This window comes from Ictidomys tridecemlineatus, chromosome 4 (genome assembly GCF_052094955.1).
Source record: "Ictidomys tridecemlineatus isolate mIctTri1 chromosome 4, mIctTri1.hap1, whole genome shotgun sequence".
Lineage (NCBI taxonomy): Eukaryota > Metazoa > Chordata > Mammalia > Rodentia > Sciuridae > Ictidomys > Ictidomys tridecemlineatus.
In genome coordinates this window covers 58660091-58683093 of record NC_135480.1, presented here as the reverse complement: position 1 = coordinate 58683093, position 23003 = coordinate 58660091, and the positions used below count along the sequence as shown (strand labels likewise).

Here is a 23003-nt window from a genome sequence, read left to right as displayed (position 1 = left end):
TGTGTATTTAAACAATCTGAATTTAAAATGTCTTTCCTCCAGGAAGGACAAAAAGATTTTGAATGATCCCAACACAAATAAATGATAAATGATAAAGATAATGGATATAATAATTACTTAATTAGCTTTTCTTCAAGGGATCCTCTTGGGAAGCAGATTAGATTATTCACAGTACAAAAAGATGGGAAGAGGTATTCAAGCAGAATCTGACCATATATAAGGAAAGGCATCAATAATTTAATAAGTGTTTTAAGAAACTCTCTGTGAGATATTTAACACTTTATGACAAAAACATGAAGTGCAAATTCAGAATTCAATTCTCCAGACTCAGAACAACTTAAAAGAACATCTGCATAGACTGGTTTAAAAATAGTTCTGTGCACATTTATCCAAATATATAAAAATAGCCAATCAATATACAATTAAAATATGTTTGGCATCATTAATCATTAAAGAAAAAAACTAAAATCACATTAGGAGACCACATTATACCTACTAAGGAAACTGTAATCAAAGCAATAAAAAAGACATGTGTGGTAGAGAATGTGGATAATTTGGAATCCCCTAGCATTGCCAGAAGGAATGTAAAATGGTGCAGCAGTTGGAAAAAACTGTTTAGAAGTGTCTCAAAAACTTAAGCATAAAATTACCATTTGACCAATCAATTCCCTTTCAAGGTGTATAGCCTCCCAAAAAACTGAAAGCAAAAGAACTTCTACACTAGTATTCATTGAAGCATTAGTGAAATGTGGTGACTATAGTAAATAATAGTTCATTGCATATTTCAAAATAGCTAGAAGAAAAGAATTTGAATGATCCCAACAGAAACAAGTGATAAATGATTAATATAATGGATATACTAATTTCTTTCATTTTATTATTATACACCATATACATGTGATGAAAAATCACACTGAATCATGTAAATATATATAATTGTTACATGTTAATTAGAAATAAAACATAAAAATGAAATGAATAGTCAAAAACTACAATGTCAGAATTTTGTCTGCCAGACATATCAAAAGTATTTTGTTCAGAATTTAGAGAAAACAGTATAAAGAGAAACAAATCAACTAATGAAATAAACTAATGGCAATTAATGAATTTACAGAAACTCTACTGTAAAGCTTTATAAATGGCATATGTTTCATCTGAAAAGAAGACCATATCTAAAAATAGAGTAGTTTGGCTACATCACTTCCATGGTCTTCAATTCATATGCTCTAATACATTTTTATATGGCCACTAAATTCATCTGCATTTGCATATTTTTCTTTATGTAGTCTGTGGCTGACCCAGACTGCTCACATATTTAGACCTCTTCTGAAATTTTATTTTTACATTTTATAGATATAGTTTCTGAACTGCCCTACCTTTCCTGCTTATTAAGGTATATATCCATATTCTGCATCTCCAAATTCACTGGAATTTCATTTTCCTACTTTCTTTATGATTGATAAATGATAGAGAGATAGATAGATACATAGATACATAGATAGATTTAGTGCATTTAGTGTTCATCAATGGATAGATAGATTCATTGCTTAAAATACCTTGGAGATTCATGTAAAAATGCAGGTCTCTTAAATTCTGAAAAAAAGAAGACTGTGTATAAAACTGAGGTTCCTTCTTATTATACGCAAGACGCAGAATCCTAGGATCTCAAGATTTTGAAGTAATGTCTCAAGCTCTGTTATACCCAGAAAATAGTTGGATGATACTCCTCTGAATCTGCTTGGTCTTGATGCTGTATATAATTGGGTTCATGAATGGAGGAAAGAGAAAGTAGACATAGCTCATGGTGATGTGGACCACATGGGGGGCATGCTTCCCAAACCTGTGGATGAAGGTCAGGCCAATCACAGTGATGTAAAATACCAGGACACAGCTCATATGGGAGACACAAGTGTTGAGGGCCTTAGCTCGCTCCTCTCCAGAGGCAATGCCCATAACTGTCTTCAGAATCAGGATGTAAGAAAAGAGAATGATCAGAGCATCTAGGAAGAAAGTCAGAGCCACCAGAACAACTGGGTATAAGCGATTAAATGTAATATCAGCACAAGCAAGTTTCATGACATCTTGGTGGAGACAAAAGGCATGGGAAAGAACATGGGAACGGCAATATGAAAACCAAAAGAGTGGCAAAATTGGGGGCACAAGAGATACAAAGCCTCTTAGCAGTACCCCCAGACCTATTTTCATCACCCTGGAGTTGGTAAGTATGGATTTGTACCTCAGAGGAGAGCGGATGGCAATAAAACGGTCATAGGCCATGGCAAGCAGGACACCTGATTCTACAATGGAAAGGGAGTGAATGACATAGGCCTGTAAGAAGCAGGCCCCGTGGCTTATCTCCCTGTGATTCACCCATAAGACACCCATTACAGTAGGCATTGTCGTCAATGTCACTGTAAGGTCTGTGCCTGCCAGCATGGCAAGGAAGTAGTACATGGGTTCCTGGAGGTGGCAGTCATCTTTGATGAGGTAGAGGAGTGTGCCATTGCCCAGAAACACAGAGACATAGATGGCAAAGAAGAGAATGGAAATCCAGTGGTAAGCTGCCTCCAGACCTGGGAAGCCATTCAACAGAAATGGGGCAGCACTAACATTGGGCCACATGCTTTGCTCACAAGTGGAGAATGATTTATAAAAACTAGGAACCCCAAACCCCACCAGTTTCAATCACAATATTCATACTTAGGAAGAACTAATTGATATATGCATACAGTTTTCTTATAGAATAGCAGAGTCTTAGAGGGTGTATCAGGGATAAGGAAAGATGATCTTTTCTAAAGTTACATATAATATTAAGTCAATGGTTAAAATTTTTCTCAATTAAAAAGCACATTATTTTTATAGCAAGATACCCTATTGTTTGTTGTATGTATGCTGAAATTTGTTTGAAGCAATAATGGTTACAAAAAAGATGACAAATTCACACAAAAGAATGACAACTGTATTTAGCTACACTGTTATTTGGTTTCAGGGTATTTTTGCTACATTTAAATTTTATATTTTATATTTTACAATAATAATAAAGACATAGTTTTCATTAAATTTTTTTTCTTACTTTAGTTTTGAAATTGAATGCCAATGTTTTATTGAATTCTAACAAAAGTTATGATCCCTTTATGGAGAGAGATGGAGCTGAGCAGATGACACCATGTCTAAAAGCATTCAGTCTTCCTGGAGTCCATACTTGAGTCCCATATTAAAAACTCCAAGTCTTTCTTGACCCAAGTATTGAAATGAAGTCTATGTTGTCGTTTCAAATGAGACTGGCTGTTATAATAGTTGGTGCATGCATTCTTGAAGATAGATTTTCTCACGAACAAGCATAATTACTGATAAGTCCTTTGGAACAGTAAGCTTTATTATCTGTCTCCTGTTGTTATCCAGCAGCCATGGTTCTTGTTTCTGGAACAATACAAGTCAGGTAAGAAAATAACTGTTTAAGAGTTCAATAGTAAGGTGAAGAAATGGACTGGCCAAGGTAGTCTTTCAATCCTCGAATTAAAAAAAAAATAATTTGTACTGAGTGAAAAACCATAATACTCATATTCTAGGAAAGAAACAAGAATACGAGGGCCTCTCTTATGTCTTATTTTCTAAATTTATTCTGTAAACTAGCACAATAATAAAATTTTTAAATGATTATGGGTGCAATGTGATCAATCAAGAAGACCTCATTTTTACTTTTGACATTAGAAATTCAGTTAAGTTTCTCCTGAACATCATCCTGCTTGCAAATCTTTCTAAAAATCAATAGAATTGGGGAAGTCATGATTAGGAGTCAGTTTTTGAAAATGGCTTGAGTCAGAATGCTGAATTTATATCCTCTCTGTACTAAGTACTAATTTATGGCTTTGGAAGAGCCACGTTTGGGACTCAAAATGGAGTAGAGGTAGTGAGTTTCTGAAATAATTCATCTAAAGTTAGACTCCTCTGCCTCATTTCATCAATAGGTGGATTTTCCTTTCACTGGCACCTACTCAGCTATCTTACTGCTTAAATATAACCCGGTTGCTGGCAACATCATTTCCTCTAGAACAAATAAAATGTATTTTTATGTGGACTGCCCCAGGTTTGGGATAATCTATTAGGGCAAGTCCCCACTGACCCCATTCATGGAGGACAGGCTGCAGAGAATGATACAGTCTTATCCACCACTACTCAAGGCAGCCAGGGTTAGGGGCTCTGGAAGAAGTAGGCAGGGAACCAGCAGTGTCTATTTCCTTGAGTAGCCATTTATTTTTCTGTCTCAGTGTAATTTCCAAAGCCTTATTTATTCCCTTAATGTTTCCTGATATATAGCCTGTGAAGTACAGAATCACAGTAGTATCATTTCAGATTTGGAGCGAACCCCCAATTCCTGTAATGAAAGTTCTGGAATTAAGAGGTAAAACGATTTTATAAGTCATAAATTAAGTTGAAAAATTAATAAGACATTTTTAGAAAAATGTAAATATAACTTAAAATAGCACTCTTTAATGTGAACTGATTGTTACACAGGTTAATACAATAGCTTGAGTGGCCTGGGATTGCACCTATAAGGAGGTGACATTTGAACTGAGACCTAAATAACAAAGAAAAGTTGACATATTAAGATTTGGAGGAAGACCCTGGATTGAGAGGAGAAAATCAGGGTGACCAGAGTTTGATAAGTAAAGAGGAGAGAGACAACAGGTAATACCATATGTCCCAGCAGTATCAGGTCTCAAAGAGCTTCATGGATCACAATAGGATTTTGTTTTACTAGAAATGTGGTGAGGAGATACTGGAAATATTTAAAAATCACAATAAAGGATAGAGTGGTGACATATTCAGACATATTTTATTACCATTTTAAATGATTTATTGGCACTTATATGAAGAATAACTAATGAAGGAGGAGGAGGAGGTGGAGGAGAAAAGGGTTAGTTAGAAAGATATTGAAATAATCAGATAAAGAATGTTGTGGTTATTCTAACAGAGAAGCAGTAAAAAATATAATAATATGTAAACACATAAAGATATTTTTTCTGTTTTGTCAAGACTTGACATCATATTGGAAATGAAAGTTAAGGAAAACAAAATGGGATTGTTCTTAAGATTACTGATTTGAACAGATAACAGTAAAATCTTTTACTCAAAATGGAAAGTCTGGAGAAGAAACTATTGACTTGTGGAAAAATCATAACTCTATTAGTAAATATAGATGAATTGGAGAAAATATACTTCCTATTTGTTTCTTTTCACATACCAGAAGAGTTTCTTCAAGCTGTTTTTATTTCAAACTAACAAGATAGTCTCATTCAAATATGCTCCCAAGTAGATTTTTTTTATTCAGTGTTGAAACACCACGCATAAGATGCTGCCAAAGAAAAACATCCTCTTACCTTGAACCCATACAAGTCAGACCCTGCTGTAATCGTTTCCAGCAGTCAAGAAGTGCAGACAACTTTGCATGAAACAATTGCACAGGTCTTTTGGCTTACTGCTAAGAAATACAACATTAATGGAATCACTTCTTCATCTCCATACTCTGTTCTCAAGAGAGACAAATAAAAATGAGAATTTAGTACCTATTGGAAATATAATAAGAGATATATATTCTTTAGTTATTGGATGCAGAGGTAGTTTCACATAACTCTTCTTCTTACTCTAAATTCGGAACTAAACTTCTTTGCTCTCTTTTCCTGATTTCTTCTCTGACCCTTTAACAATGGTCTTCTTTAACTCAGTCTCCAGGCATACCACAATTTTGTGAGGAATTCTCTTGTGTAAAAGAACATGTAGTGCAAGTAATTATACACTACAGGGAAAGCTATCCTACACCGAAGGGATAGAGTGTATTTGCCAATAACCTTCATCCCAATGTTTTGCCTGCAGAGTCCCTATAAGCTCTGTGTAGATGTGCTTTGTACTGCAGCTTTAATGGGCGGGCTATAGTATCACCCTACTTCAGGCTTTGGGAAATGCACATTTCTTCCACTAGAAGCTGCTCTTGGTTTCTTAAAGAAAGAACAGGAGACAACAGACAAAAGGTAAGGAAACATCATAGGGAAGAAAAGAGGCCCATAGTTGACAATGGTACCAAGAGAGTCCATAATTCAACATGTAGAAAAAAAAATCAGATACAACTTTTACCATTTACAACTGTAATCTTTCCCTGTATCATTTAAAAACAAGTCTGGTAGAACAAATGATACATCTCTGTTCATCTCCTAGAAAGGTACGAAGACATGAGTGGGTCAACCATATTTTTATTCCTGGGCACGAAATGTCTTACATTCTCATTTCCAACTCCATTCGTGAGTGCCATCAGCTTCAGCCTGAGCTCTATGCAGACATCCAAAGCTGCAGACTGTGGAGATCCTTCCCTTCTCACACTCTCTCTCTAGACAGCTTTTATTGAAGTCCCATAGTACTGTCTGCAAATGTTTAGTATCTCTTCATGCTCACATGTATCATAAGCTTGGTAATGTGTGGAGGAGCAGGATATTGTTTCCTTCCTGAACACTCAGATCATATGGATCCTTCTCAATGTCTGCTAAGAGACTCAGTCTCTGAGGTTATTAAAGAAGAAAGCCCTTCCCCAGATGCCTCCCTTTTGTAGCCAATTGGGATCTAAAGAAATATTCTATTTTAACCCCTCTTCTGTAGGAGATTGAACACTAAATTAACCTCCCCAAGCTCTAGAATGATAGCCTCCAAATAAGGTATGGGAATAATGGAGCCACAGGTAGCAGCTTATGCATGAGGAATCAGAGAGCTTGACTTTATCATCCCTGTAGACCCTTATATCTCCTGTGGGAGGCTATTTATTCTCCACATGCACTTCCATGGCTAAATACTTCCTAGTTGCTCTCAGGAGAAACTGGAACATCTTCTTGGTCTAAGTGTTGTGAATTGCATCATATTTTCTGCTTGATTTATCTCAGAGCCAGCCTGGGGTCCCTATGTTGAAATCCAGGCAGCCTTCCCCGGTGCACGTATGATCTCAAGATCTGCAGGCAGCACCAAGTCCTTATTGAGTACATCTTACCAGATTTTTCTTCTTGCCAAGAGATGTAGCATACACTGAAAACACAGTGCTTCAGCCAAATATACCCCATCAATGTAGTCCAAGAGATAATAATATTTTGGATTCCTCTTTACCCCTTACAGAAACCATCCTGCTTGCTACTGATTTAGAGCAAACTTAACCTATATCATCAGAACAAATTTTTCTGTTCTTAAAGAAATACTTCAGTTCTTACTATGTTTTGTTACAATAAATGTAATGTTAATGTAAATCAGACACCCAGATAATTCTTGCAGGAATAAATTGGCATCTTGCTGTTTGTGGACACAAAGGTACTCTCATACATTGTTGGTGGGACTGCAAATTGGTACAACCACTATGGAAAGTAGTATAGAGTTCCTTAGAAAAATTAAAATGGAACCACCATATGACCCAGTTTTTCCACTCCTTGGAATTTACCCTAAGGTCTTTAAAACAGCATACTACAGTGATGCAGCCACAGCAATGTTTGTAGCAGCTCAATTCACAATAGCCAAGCTATGTAAACAATGTAGATGTCCTTCAACAGATGAATGGATAAAGAAAATGTGGTAAATATACATAATGAAATATTACTCAGCCTTAAAGAACAATGAAATAATGGTGTTTAGCTCTTATGGGCTGAGTTGTGTCCCTATAAAAATTCATATGTTGAAGTCCTAATGCCTAATCCCTCAGAATGTGTTTATATTTAGAAATAGGTCCTTTAAAGAGTTCATTAATTTCAAATGAGGAGTTAGGGGTTAGGCATTAATTGAATATGACTGACATACTTAAAGGAGGAGGAAGTTTAAATATGGATAGGTACATAAGGAAGACTATGTGAAGACACAGGGAGAAACGATCCTCTGCAAGTCTAGGAGCAAAGGTTCAGAGGAACCAAACATGATAATACTTGGAACCTGGACTTTCATCCTCTATAACTGGGAATATAGGTTTTGTTGTTTAAGCAATTCTATTATAGTGTTATAGCAACATTAGAAACCAACACACTAACAAAGTAAACATGGACAACTTACTTATATTCATAAATAATGAGTGAAGTTTGAGTGTGGCCTTATGTATAAACTGGATGTGGAATTTTACAAAAGTCAGATTAAAAATATCAAATAAGGCGAGGCACATTGGTGCATGCCTATAATCCCAGTGGCTCAGGAGGCTGAGCCAGGGGGATTTTGAGTTCAAAGCCAGCTTCAGTAATGGTGAAGAGCAGAGCAACTCAGTGAGACCCAGTCTCTAAATAAAATAAAAAATAGGGCTGGGGATGTGGCTCAGTTGTTGACTGACCCTGAGTTCAATCCCCAGTACCCTCCCCAAAAAAGTCAAAAAAGACCTAAATAACGGATAAACATACCATATTTATAAATTGGAAGACTCAATATAGTAAATATATCAATTTTCCCCAAATTGATGTATAGATGTTATGAAATTACTATCAAAATTGAAACAAATGTTTTCTCACAGAGATAGACAGACTTATTCTAAAACTAATACATAAAGACCTAAAACAGATAAAGCAATTTTGAAAAATAGGTTGGGAAGAACATATCTATTCTGTATTGTTTTAATGTACAACTATAGTAGTCAAGGTTGAATGTTATTATTGGTGGAACAATAGATACATAGATCAATGGAACAGAATAGAGAACCCAGAAATAAGGCAACATATGTATATCCAAGTTAATTTTTTAAAGTTTCAAAACAATTCAATACATAAAGAATAGCCCTTTCCACAAACAGTGTTGGGAACATAGTCTTATATAGAGGTATGGTAGTAAGAGAGACACTTCTTCACTGAAGTTTCATTCCTTATATGCAATGTATCACAATTTACATATAAAATGTAAAGCTCTAGAACTTTTAGAAATAAGAAAAAAAATTGAAGCCTAGAGATAAGGGATGAAAAAATAAGTTACACTCTGGGAAAAAGTATTTCTAAGTGACATGTCCATAAAAAGACTATTATCTAAAAATATTTAAAGAGTTATGAAAACACAACAATTAAAAAATTCAACAATAAAACTACAAATAAGCAAAATATGTGAAGAAACATTTCATATAAAAAGATACACAAACAGATGGCAAAATGTACATGAAAACAGAGCTTTAGTCATTAGTAAAATGCAAATTAGGACTGGGGTTGTGGCTCAGTGGTAGAGCGCTTGCTTAGCATTCCTGAGGCCCTAGGGTTGATCCTCAATACCACATAAAACTAAATAAATAAACAAGATAAAGGTATTGTGTCTAACCAAAAAATAAATATTTTTTTAAAATGCAAATTAAACCATAGAGAGATATATCATTAACATTTTGAAATGACTGAAATTAAAAATAAAATAGTGGTGGGTTAAATGCTGACAAGAATACAGAGAATCTGCATTATTCATACATTGCTGGTAGGAAAGGAAAGTAAGTTGTATATTCACTGAGAAAAATAACTGAAAGTTACTTGAACTAAACAATGTATTTATTTTTGGCTTAATAATTATACTTTTGGACATTTCTCAGCAAAATTAAAACTTACACTTATAAAAAAAAATACCATTAATGTTCAATGAAGCTTTTTTCCCTAGAAATCACTACAAACTTCAGCCATTGCTATGTCCTTCAGTGCATAAACAGGTAAGCAAATGGGCACACTCATAAAATGGATTTTTACTCAACAATAAAAAGGAATAATGCATATGGTAAATGAATCAAAATAGATTGGGAAGAACATATTGGAAGAAGCTACTGAGTAAAAAAGTCTGTGATTCCATTTATTCTTGAAATAAAATTATAGATCATTTATCTGGGGATCACATTAACAGTTGCCATGAGTCAGGGATGAGAGGAAGAAGGAAAAGAAGAGTGGATATGTCTATAGGGGAGGAGTAGGAGGGAGACTTGTGAATATGAACTGGTTCTATATTTTGAGGGTAGTAGTATTTTACATGTATCTACATATAAAATAAAATTTTACAGAACTCAAACAAGTGCATGTGAAACTGGAGAAATTTAAATAATCTCTGTGGATCAAACTGAAGTCAATTTACTGGCTTTGATTTTATACTATACTTATTCCAATTATCACCATTTGGGAAAACTGAGGGAAATGTCTATAAGATATATGCATATTTTAGTACAGCTTCTTATGAATCTAGAATTATTTCAATGTAAAATTTAAGAAAACAAATATTAAAAATAATATTCTTGTTTGTTGAATATAGAAACCATAGTAAATTTCTGTAAGCATAAGCATCTGTGGAATTTAGTGATCAATGTCGAAAAAAAAGCCAGTGAAACCTTGTGGATATTATTTGAATATCTGGGTAGTATGTTCTGGTTATTTATAGGTCTATAAGAGGTGCAAACTGCAATTATATCAGGAACATGAATATTAAAGGGTTTTGGAAAATAGCATCCAAACACAAGCCATCAACAGGAAGCTGTTGTAGACATCAGGATGCACTGTCTAGATTCCCCTCAAGGGATGACTTCCTGCCCAGCTCTGGGAGTGTGGTCAGCAGACAGCCTTCAACTCTCAGGTCATGCAGGACCTCAAGATCTCCTTAAGCTGCAGAGAGCCCAACATCAAGACCTGATGGGGGCAACTCACATCTGATGACTAAACAAGATGGGTTTTAAAGGCCTAGCAAGTTCAATCCAACTTGAGGTAATATGGTTGATTGGGTAATACTCTCTCCAGAGTTTCCTACTAGGTTAGCATAAATTTTGCCAACTTATATCTCAGTTTTATTTCTCCCTCTGATGAATTCTCCATACTTTTTCTTTCAATGATATTGACCTCTAATAAATATTAAACTTAGTGAGGCCTGTCTCAAAATATTATTTTGAGACAGGCCTCACTAAGTTGCTTAGGGCCTTGCTAACTTGGTGAAGCTGGCTTTGAACTCACGATCTTTCTGTCTCAACCTCCCCAAGCTCCTAGGATTACAGGCATGCCCCAACATGTCCAGCTACTCAAATGGAAAAAATTCTGGAAAAGGAATGTCACATGAATGTGTTTATCCAGGGAGTTATATAGAAATTCATATCTTTGTGTACACAAACAATGAAGTAAATATGTACCAGAAACATCAGAGCAGAATCAGAACCCCAATTGTAACTCTTAGCTGCTAAGAGTAAGGGAGTGAATATAGGTCATAATCATACAATAAAGACACTGTGCAAAAATAGAAATGAAAAAAAACCCTACATAGGAACATGTATGTTTTTCACAAATTTGATGAGTATAGAAGCTGAACACACATACAAAATATGGACTTTAATTTCATTGACATAAAATGCTCGTAATGAATAGTGGTGGACTAGTCTGACTGGTGGACCACGAAGGAGTGTAATGGGCTTTTAAAGTACAATCAAAGTTTCATTTCTTGTTTTGGGTAGCAATTACTGAACAAATTTACTCTGCAACAAATTTGTTGAGCTAGACCTTATAATGTATAATTTTTTATATTTCTTTATATAAATGAACTTTCACAAATCTTTTACTAAATAAAAAAAATTCTCATTAAAGAACTTTATGATAGACATATATGCTTATATTATCCTTTCTCAATATTGCTTTGTTCTCATGTCGATAATTAATTTAGTTGAATATAATTGGCTTATTAGAAAAATAATAATAATGTGTTGCTGTATTTGTATATCTTTTATACATATGTCTAAGACTAATAAAAAATAGCTCTATACAAAGTAGAATAGTGTTTCTGAGGAAGAGTTTTAAACTGGAAATGAACCGTATTCTTCATCAATCAGAAAATATTAAATTCCCAATCTCCAGTAACAGAAATTAGCAGATATGATAATCCCATGATTTAATATTTGGTTATCTATGTATCATAGATTTATGAAATATGGTGTTTATTCCTCAAACAACATACTGTGTATGAGAGAAGATAGGTAAAAATACAAAAAATTAAAATAAATGTGATTGATTATGACAGAGGTAATGATAATTCAGCTTTAAAGGCTTGGTGAATGTTGAGCACTATTCTAAATGCTTTAAATAAAGCCCCATGACACTTTTATATGTTGGTAATCACTTTATGCATTTTTAGAGATTAAAAAAAACATGATAAACAATTGGGTTAAATAGCTTTCCCAAAGTGGCAAAGCAAGAACCAGAGCAACAATGTAAATCAAGTTCCAACATCCATGCTCTAAATCATGTGTGTGCTGTGTTGCAAATTTTCTATGAGAAAAGAGAGTAAGACCCCTTGACTCTAGACCATTGATGTTATATTCCAGTCTTCCAAACCTTATTTAAAAATTCATTAAAAAATCACCCCTCTGCTTGTCTGTCTTCATGTGGACCACATAGGAATGGAGGATGTAAAGAAAGCAAAAGGGGAAACCAAGGACTAGAGATTGAATCACATGGGACAGGGCTCTAGGCTCACACTGGCTGCAGTCAGTCACACATTGAAATGTGGGGAAGAAAGTGGGGTAGAGGAAATTATTTTACTTCAGTAAAACTAATGTCTTGCTCTCCTCTAATTTTTATGAACTCCTCAATTTAGGAACAGTGATTGGAATTTCTCAAAGACAGTTGGGGAAATCACTCCCCCAAGAAATCCATTTGTAGTACAGATCCTAGCTGGTCTTCATTTGCTTCCATAGCTTGAAAGAAATAAACACTCTACTACTAACAGGACTCAAGTCAAAGCTAGGGTGCAGGCAGAAATCTTGGGGACCACTGTTAAAACTCCAAATTCCTAAGGCTCAGGGTGCAAAAATGATGTAAGAAAGGAGACAGAAAGAGAGGGAGGAGGGAGGGCAGCGAAGGAAGGGCAATTAGTGCCCTAAGTGAGGAATGGCCCCTGGGGACACATTTATGAGATAAATGTTTCTACTAGCCAGGCTTTGGTGCATGTTCTGAGAAAATGTTGTTATAACCAAATCGCTCACAAAGCTAAGGATTTGAAATTTCTGACAATGGCATTGAAGAAGGGAAGAGAACAAGATTTCAGGTCAGTGAGGGTATATACTAAATTTTCTCACTGAAGTCTCCCTGCAGGCACCAGCATAGAGTAAGACAGGGGCTAGGTAGCCAGGATCTCAATAAGAAAAAAGCAATGGCATGATCTGTGAAGATCAGTTGAATAATAACAGTCTGACATCTCTGAAACCTGGCTACTTTAAGGGTTACCTCTTCACCTGTATAAAACTAGTCCTAGGAGAGATTCTGAAATATACAAGGCAAACAGGAGTGTGGAAGCAACCAGGAGGATGGATGGGACGACTTGCATGCTTCTACTTCTTTCTCTCTTTCTGTCTGTCCTTGTCACTTGTGTGATCTCCATTTTAACCCTGTACTTTTCTTCATGGAAATCACTTTCCTACAATTCCAGATTAAGTTCCAAACAGAGACTCTCTACCAGCTTCTTGAAGATGTGTAGCCCTGAAATCATCAGTAGTTCAAACACTTGCTGGATAAAAGTCTTTATTTGATCAGAGATCAATCTACCAAGTCAAAATTGAGCTTGGGTGTAGCCTGGGAAGAATCTGCTTCTAGATCAAGTGTGGTGTTTACATACCAGTGTATCTTTAAAGCCTGGATAGAGTCCCAGTGTAAAGAGGCATTCAATATCTTCTGAATGAAAACAGGAGAGTTTTTCTTTTTATAACCCTCATAAGGACCCTCATGATCTTACCAGGTCTTGGGGTTCACAGCTTTACCTTCAGAATTAATGAGCCACCAGGCAGGGTGCGCCAATCTATGTGCTTCAATGATTTGAGAACCTGTCAACATTCAGGTATGTAAGACGGTTAGAGGGTCAATTAATATGAGTAGGCAAACCAACCAGTGATTTAAAGAAAGAACACAAACTATGTGCTGGTCACCATGCCAATAGTCAAGTATTAAAAATATGAGCCACAGGAAGCCAGGTAGAGAAGTAAAAGTGTGAATCATGGTTTATCCAGAAAAGAGGGATAAGAGACAATATATAAGTGACAAAAATGGAGGGAGAAATTAAGTGTCTTTGGTAAAGGAGAGAGGGACAGGACAAGTAGGGAAAATATTAAAAATAAGGACAATGAGGAAAAGTCTCAGTAGGGTCTCTCTTGGTGTCTGCATGTGGCCCTCAATTTATGTGCAGGAGTTGGACACTTTGAATTTCACCTTCTCATTTATGAAACAAGTCCACTTTAAAGCACAGACTCTGGGAAAAGGTGAGTGATTGCAGGGATAAGGGAAAGATCTTAGGTCTTTAATGCCTGCAGAACTCACAAGTTGTCTCATGAACCTCAGAGGCAGCTCTGAGTAAAGCAAGTAAATACTCATCATCACAAAACAGAAGTGAGGTAGCAAACCAGACTGTACTCCTAAAGATTTCACCCATGCCTGATGTCATCCTAACCTACAGTGGATGTTTGATGAATGGATTACCTTCATTCATGACCAATACAAATCTACAAAATAGCAGATTTTTTTTATTGTAAGAATTCGACCAAAAAATGAACTGTGTGCAGTACTGCAGTGTCTTGACCCATGATGAAAACTCAACAATTATTCATCTCTTACATTTGCTTCTCAGCACCATCTTCACTTTGTGGTCCCATCTATCTTTTTTTTCCTCTCTCTTTTTCTTCATCTATTGTATGTCTACTTAGTATTAGAACACAGTCACTTAGATTAATATTTTGTGTTACCTTTTCTCCCCAGCTCTCTTAAGTCAGAATTGAAATTTGCTAAGGGGAAAACTTATGTGTTTTCAGCACACAATGAAAAAGAAAATAACCTTTTAGGTGATGGGTTTATTAATTAGCTTCATTATGATCATCATTTCATAGTGTTTACTTACATCAAAACATCACATTATACACTTCACATGCATACAATTTATGTTTGCCACTCCTGCTTTCTTTATATATATATATATATATATATATATATATATTATAAATTTTAGTTATACATGGACACAGTATATTTATTTTGTTTATTTATCTTTTATGTGGTGCTGAGGATCAGACCCAGTGCCTCACATGTGTGAGGCAAGCTCTCTGCCAGTGAGCCACAACTCCAGCCACCCTCCTGTTTTCTTAACCCTGCATGAGTTGCCTATTTTCTGAGCCTTTCACTCACAGGCAGGGGCTAACAATTCCTGGTTTTTCACACTTGAGAACACAGTTGCCTGTTCCCCAGCTTCCCTCAGGCTAAATGCTACAGTTTCAAAGTCCTCTTTGGCTGTGTCAGAAGTTCCCACACTCCCCACTGTCTTTTCATTTTCTCCTGACACTCAGACACATCAACTGCTGCTCCAATTAATTGGAATTGAATACTTTCACTTACAGTCTAAACCACCTTCATTTCCTATCTGTTTCATAGGCTTCCTAAGAAAATTCTATCATTGGACGTCTCAGAATAATTCTGAGGTGTACCTACCGTGATCTCTATATCAATATCAAAAACTCACAACTGAGAATACTTTACGAAGTTCCCCACAGGCAATTGCCTTCTAGTGTCATTTACAGTATCATTTACAGATGATGACACAAAATATCAAGATTATGTGACTTCCCCAAATTCACTATTGTTAGAAGTTAGAAAAGCTGAAACATTAACCAAACTCTTTTGAATATTAAAGCACTATAATTTTGGATACATCCCCCATACCCAATGGGGAAAAAAAATGGGCAAAAAGAGGTCAGGTGAACCATGCATCAATTCACACCAAGATATTCTTTCCATACATGTGGACTGTATAGTCTATATCAACATCAAAAGAAAGTAGCTTTGTTTTTTATGATTGGTACAATCAGAAGTTACCTTAACCAGATAATACCTTAGAATTTAAATGTCACAGATGCTTCTCAATTTTCATAAATCCTATGAGAATTTATAGCTTTTATTTTTTTAATTTAAAAAAATTATGCTTACCCATGTTTATAGCAGCACAATTCACAATAGCCAAACTGTGGAACCAGACTAGTGACCATCAATGGGTGGGAGAATTAAGAAAATATGGTATATATATATATATAATGAAATTTTATTCAACCATAAAGAAAAATGAAACTATGGCTTTTGTAGGAAAATGGATGGTTAGAGACCATCATGTTAAGTGAGACAAGTCAAACTCAGAAGGCTAAGGGTCCGTGTTTCTCTCATATGCGGAAGCTAGAGAGAAAAAGGAAAGAGAGTTGGGTGTAGATCTCCAAAATGTCAAGAGGATAGCAGTAGAGGAAGAAAATCTAGGGATGGAAGTTATCAGGAGCAGACTGAAATGCTGCAATGTGATATTGGCCAACTTATATTGTTATATCATGTACATATATGAATATTAACAATAAATTGCATCAATATGTACAACAATAATGCATCAATTTAGAAGTGATAAACTAAAAAATAAATAAAACCAAAACAAAATAAAATTTCTTCTTGAAATGCCTAAATAATCAATTTCTAATTCTGCATCTCTAATTAAGGGATATGCAAGAATAGTTTACCTTGTGTTTTTACCAAATAGTGCCTTGAAATAATTATCATACTATATCATTCTATTGCTTATTCTTATATCTATGTTATATAGTTTTGAATTCTTTGAAACAGTTCATAAATAAGTAGAACATTACAATGCTAGACAGCTTGAAGTTTATTTTTTAGGAGATAACATAATGCAAATTAATCTGTTGACATTTTGTAGATTCCCAAAAATCTCTAGACCTTTATCAGTTCAGTTTTCTTTCCAAACACAATGCACATCACTCAAACCCTGAAATTAATTATTTCACTTTATTCATTTTTTTTATATTTTGTTCTTTATATTATTTTGCCATAGCATGTCCAACATTGCTTAGAATCTTTATTTCCTACTCATCTTCTAGGCTTCACATACTCTGGGAAAATTTCATATTTGTCCTCAATACCACCAATCATGATGAGGAGCAGCAAGACAAACAGCCTGTAAGTACTGACTATTGACTTACAGTGATTTCTTCTTTCACTTTGTTTGGGTGGTAGAACACACCAGGACATCAATCAGGTCTACTTACACATATTGCAGTATGTTCCCCAATGGCCTTGCATATACTATAAGCCCTGAATAATATGTAGAGTTGTTATTTATGTATCTTATTCTCTCATACCTAGGAATCGACAAGAGATTATTAAATTATCCTCTTTGCTGTTACTGGAAATCAGAAAAAATGAACATCTTATGAATAGGTAGCATTCTCAGCGGACAACTTCTAAATAACTAGTCTTTATTTCTTCACCTGAAAAGAATATTTTCCTTTTTTGCAACACTGGCCATGTGGTTCAACACCACTACCTCTCCATTCCTGCTCACAGGCTTCCCCGGCATGGAGAAGGCACATCACTTGATTTCTATCCCTTTATTGGTGACCTACATCTCCATCCTCCTTGGCAATGGCACCCTCCTCTTTCTCATCAGGGATGACCATAACCTTCATGAGCCCATGTACTATTTCTTAGCTATGCTGGCAGCTACAGATCTTGGAGTGACATTGACCACAATGCCCACAGTGCTGGGTGTGCTGTGGTTAAACCACAGAGAGATTGGCCATGGGGCCTGCTTCTCTCAGGCATACTTTATCCACACTCTTTCTATTGTGGAGTCGGGGGTCTTGCTTGCCATGGCTTATGACCGTTTCATTGCCATACGCAATCCCTTAAGATATACTTCCATTCTTACTGACACCCAGGTGATAAAAATTGGGGTGGGAGTATTAGCCAGGGCTGGACTATCAATTATGCCAATAATAATTCGCCTGCATTGGTTACCCTATTGTCGATCCCACATTCTCTCGCATGCATTTTGTCTACACCAGGACGTCATCAAGCTAGCCTGTGCTGACATCACCTTCAATCGTCTCTACCCAGTTGTGGTTGTATTTGCCATGGTCCTGTTGGACTTTCTCATCATATTTTTCTCCTACATCTTGATTCTCAAGACTGTAATTGGCATTGCTTCTAGAGATGAACGGGCCAAAGCGCTCAACACATGTGTCTCCCATATCTGTTGCATCCTAGTCTTCTACATCACTGTAGTAGGACTGACATTTATTCACAGGTTTGGGAAACATGTTCCTCATGTGGTTCACATCACAATGAGCTACATCTACTTCCTTTTCCCCCCTTTTATGAACCCTGTCATCTATAGCATTAAAACCAAACAGATTCAAATTGGTATATTTCGTCTATTCTCTCTACCTTGTTGTAAAGCAAGACTCACTGCTCTCTGAGTAATAATTCTTTGAAAATGATTAAGCTGATTGTGTAGGCAGGAGCCACCAGGTAAAAGGATTTCAAAGCAAACAAACCAGTCCCTCTGCTATTTATGTCATCCTTCTTGGCTATTTATTTTTTTATTTTTATATGATAAAATATATATACAATAATAAGAGCATTTCTTAAGTGTAGAATTCCAAAGTTAACAGTTTCCCCAGGTAATCCATATATCCAGTGAGCCTATGGACCTGTTACATAACTACACACACTTACGTGGTTCTCAACTCTGCAATATGGGTGACAAATATATGAGTAAAAGCCCATAATATTCCATATGGTCTGCAGGTATTGTCACTTATACATCTAGAAATAGGCTCTTTTAAAACCTCAGACATGCACCAAGCTCTCTTGCTCATATAGTGCTGGCTACTATTTCTAGAAAATAGCACTAAGTGAAGAAATGGGTATTAACCTGTCCTCAGTTTAGTGTGGATACTTTGGGAAAATATATCAGTGAAAAGTTTGTCCAGTTAAAGTTTTGATAAGTAATTTTCAAATAATAATGCTGAAAACCATACTTTCACAACAGAGATAAAATTCCATTTCTGGAAAACCATCACCTTGATGAGTTTGTCTCAGATATTGCTGAACAAAGATAAGTATTCTCATGTAGTGAAGTGGTACTAAAAGTCTAGATAGGAAATCCCTCATAAATATGACTTTGTGGGTGTTCTTTTTTATAATTAAAGTAGCAAAGTTGACATTGTTGATAAAGATGGAGGCATAATACATGTAGTAGCAAGTATCTGTATGGTAACGACTTAGCCATCAGGGTGGAGAACTCCATATAGGATCATGCAAGAGAAAGGATAATTCAATAGCCTAAAAGCTGAACTCTGAATCACTGAATTACTATAACTCCATAACTGTGGTATGCATGGTGGAGGTAAAATCCAAGTCCACTTAAGCCAACCTGCAGAGGAGCACGGACTTGATGAGGGAGAGTTCTGTCCTTATCTTTTCAAGGATGATAGTGCTGCACACAAAGAGAGTGTTGACAAAGCAGAAGTTTATAGACAGCCAGGCAGGGAGTTCTCATAGCTAGAGATGTTATGAGAAGGAAATGGAAAGTTCTTTGTATTAGTCACCATGTAACTGGTGAAGGCATTATGGATGCCAACCCCACTCTCTGTCTTAAATATATTCCAAAATCTTGGATATTGTTAAAATATTTGAATTATAAGGATGCAATCATGGATTTAAGAAATATTCCACAATTCCTTACAAAAATGTATAATGATCATTCTAGAAGACCCTGAGAAAATGTACAAATTTGGGAAAGTGGACTAAGAGCATCTTTATTGTTTTTGGAGATTGGGAATTAGACTGGTAGTCACTTTATCTTAGTCCATAAAGTGAGAGCTTCAAATTACTTAAAGCAGAATACTGGCATTGAGTGGATTGATGAGGAAGCAAAATAAATAAACCACAGATAAATAGGAATGTGCAACACCAGAGACATTATTTGCTTTATTAATTCAGGCAGTTTTCTATGCAATCTAGGTCTGCATTTATGTCACAGTCAGATGCTGACAGTCATTTGGTTTTCCTGAGTGTTCTCCTCCAGGCAGTGGTCCAAAAATCCAGACTCTTTCCAGCCTTTAACTTCACCATATCAGAGTTCTTTATTTTCTGCCACAAAGAGGGAGCGAGAGTGAATGATAAGAAGTGCTTATGCTTTGGTCAGAAACACATTATTATCTCTACATTATTTAAGGCAGAACATACAGATGTTATCTTAATAACAAGAGCTGCTGGAAATATAAGAGAAATACATAGATTTTAGTTACCAACATTGTATCTGCCATCCTAGTCATAGTTTCTTAATCTGTAAAGGATGCTACAATAGTACCCGACTTCCAAAGTTACTGTGCATATTAAATGTGCTAATATGTTAGTAATGCCTTGTGCATAGTATCAGCCATAATAATTATAATTATTACTATTACTACTAATATTATTACCTTCTTGACATTTTAAAAAATCTATGTTTAATTTTTACTGTCATGTCATTTTACATATTCATGGGGTATATTGTGATATTTCAATACAAATATACAATGTGCCATTACACATGACATGTTCGAGTCAGGGCAACTGATGTATGCATTACCTCAGACATGATCATTTCTTTGCTTTGAGAACATTTGAAATCCTCTCTAATAGATATTTTGAAATACACGATTAATTGCTGTCAACCATTTTTGACAACTTCTGTACTATGGAACATTAGGTGTATTTCTCCTATATGACTATACCTCTGAGTTGTTAATGACTTCTCTCCATTCCTCATTTTTCCCCAGTTCTCAGTCTCTGGTAACCACCATTCTATTGTCTAGATCAAGGTTTTTATTTACCACACACACACACAAAAAAAAAAAAAACATATATTATTTGTCTTTCTGTGCCTACCTTATTTCACTTAAAATAATATCCTCCAGTTCCATCCCTGTTGATGAAAATAACATTTTTTTTAATTTTATGGTTGAATAATGTACCATTGTATATGCACAACAGAGTCTCTACCATTCATCTATGGTGAATACCTGAGCTAATTCTATATGTTGGCTATTATCAATGATGCTTCTATTATTATTACCATCTTTAGATGATCCTAATGTTTATGTTAAAATTGTGGGGGTTTGGAGCAAGAACATGAAGATCATCATATTGTCAAGAATTAAACATGTATCCTGCCAGTTGCAGTGCTGCACATCTGTAATCCCAGTGACTTGAGAGGCTGAGGCAGGAAGATCATGAGTTCAAAGCCAGCCTCAGCAATTTCAACAGGCTCTAAGAAAGTTAGGGAGACTGTCTCTAAATAAAATTTTTAAAAAAAGAGCTGGGGATATGGCTTACTTGATGGTTAAACCCTGGGTTTAATTCCTGGTACCTAAACACAGAAAATAAAACAACAAACCTGTATCCTTAAGTATCCTTCTCTAAAAAGATAAGTTTAGTTCTTTCTGGGAAAACATCATAGCAAGAGCAACACCTTTCAGGAAAAGTCACTTGCTCTATATTCATGCAGAACCAAACAGGGTCAAGCAGTGCTGAGATCTGTCCCAAGGCTAAGAAAGATTATGGAAACTGTGTGCCTAGGAAGAGACACGCTGCTCTGTTGGTGACTAAAAGGCAGATGTGAGGTAAACTTCTCTTCTTCTCAGATAAAATGTTAGTCTAGAAATATTTAGAAGGTTATACCCTGTTCCTTGTGTATAAGGAGGAAAGGGGAACAGGAAGTATTAGAGACTGAAAGGGAACAATTTATATTTTGTGCATGTATGGTTATGTCAAAATGAATCTCTCTACTATGTACAACTAAAGCACTTTAATAAAAAACATTTAAAAAACAGAATACATAGTCTTGCCAATGTTATTCTCCTTTCTATTAGGAACATCTACCCTCAGACACTCTTGGATATGATACCTTGAGTTACCCAGCCACTAAAATGTAGACTTTCAGAAATGTGAAGTCCAATGCAGAGTGTGGTAGATGGACTGAATACTCATCTGTCCAGCACAGAAAAAGAAAGAAACTTGTACCATGTACTCTTTTATGGATGAATCTGTTTAAGTTGCACATTGTATAGTTTTGGATAAATTACTTTACCTATTTAAGTAATTGACACGATTGTCAGTGTCTTCATTATAATGAAAAGAAATCTTGAAGTACATATGTGAGATTCAGTTAGGTAAAAGTGCTCAGTACAATGCCTAGAAACTGTGTGTCCTGAGGACCTAATTGCCTTTATCCTGTTGTGATTACATCCTGAGCTCTTGCAAAGATCCAGGCTCTATTTGTCAAACTTCCATACAAAAATTCTGGTATTTCCCCTTGTAGTTATAAAGCTGAAAGCTAATGCTTATTCTTATTGCAATTCATTTTGTAAGTTTTGACTCCTGTTCTTCAGCTGTCCACAATGATTTTGGATCCAGCTGCTCCTCAGTGATAACATTTAACACTGATGCCAAGAGGCTGGGGCGGATGATCAGAGGCATCAATGCCAGTGAATACATCGAGGTAATTGGTCAGCAGCCAGATAAAGGGAGTGGTTTGGGAGGGTGTCTCATGAGGGAATGCTCATGAGCCGGATGGAGAATAAAGAAAAGAGGAGAATGACAAACACAATATAGACATGCCAAGATGAGAGTGATTTCTATGAAGTGAATGAGTAAGACAGCAGAGAGAGAAGAATCTGGCCTTTCTATATATTTTTTGGCATGCATACATGAGTGTGGAACAACAAATCCCATCATTAGAACTATAATGAACCAACAAAAAATGGGAAATTAAGGATAAATAAATAATTTGGGCATGGAACCATTCTGACTGAGAGAAATATCTCAGGGATGATCATAGAAAAGTGTGGTCAAAATTGAGTAGATGTGGAAGTTGACATCAACCAATTGAAAATAATTGAGAATTGACAGACAGTTACATCCATGTGATACGGGATCCATATAAATGGTACTACTTAATTAAAGAGGAGTGAGCTATTGATAAACCCAACAACAAAACAGCTAAACCCAAAGGCTTTATACTGAATTATAGACTGCATGATTTTTGTGGTAGGACACTCTTGAAAAGATTAAAAGAAAAACTATTGAGAGAGAAAACAGATCAGTGGCTGCCAGAGTTTTGGGATAGAGTTTGTTACCAAAACAGTATTGAGGGAGATAGTTTGGACT

The 23003-nt window shown here is 35.7% G+C and overlaps 2 protein-coding genes across 2 annotated transcripts; one reads left to right on the top strand and one right to left on the bottom strand.

Annotated features, from left to right (window-relative positions):
• Positions 1-1686: 1686 nt before the first annotated feature.
• Positions 1687-2622, bottom strand: LOC101966984 (olfactory receptor 51B2). Its single transcript, XM_005342520.3, has one exon. It carries the CDS (start codon positions 2620-2622, stop codon positions 1687-1689), a length of 936 nt encoding a protein of 311 aa, XP_005342577.1.
• Positions 2623-17311: 14689 nt separating this feature from the next.
• Positions 17312-18265, top strand: LOC101969280 (olfactory receptor 51B6). The gene has a single exon (XM_078044935.1). The coding sequence runs from the start codon at positions 17312-17314 to the stop codon at positions 18263-18265; it is 954 nt and encodes a 317-aa protein (XP_077901061.1).
• Positions 18266-23003: the final 4738 nt, after the last annotated feature.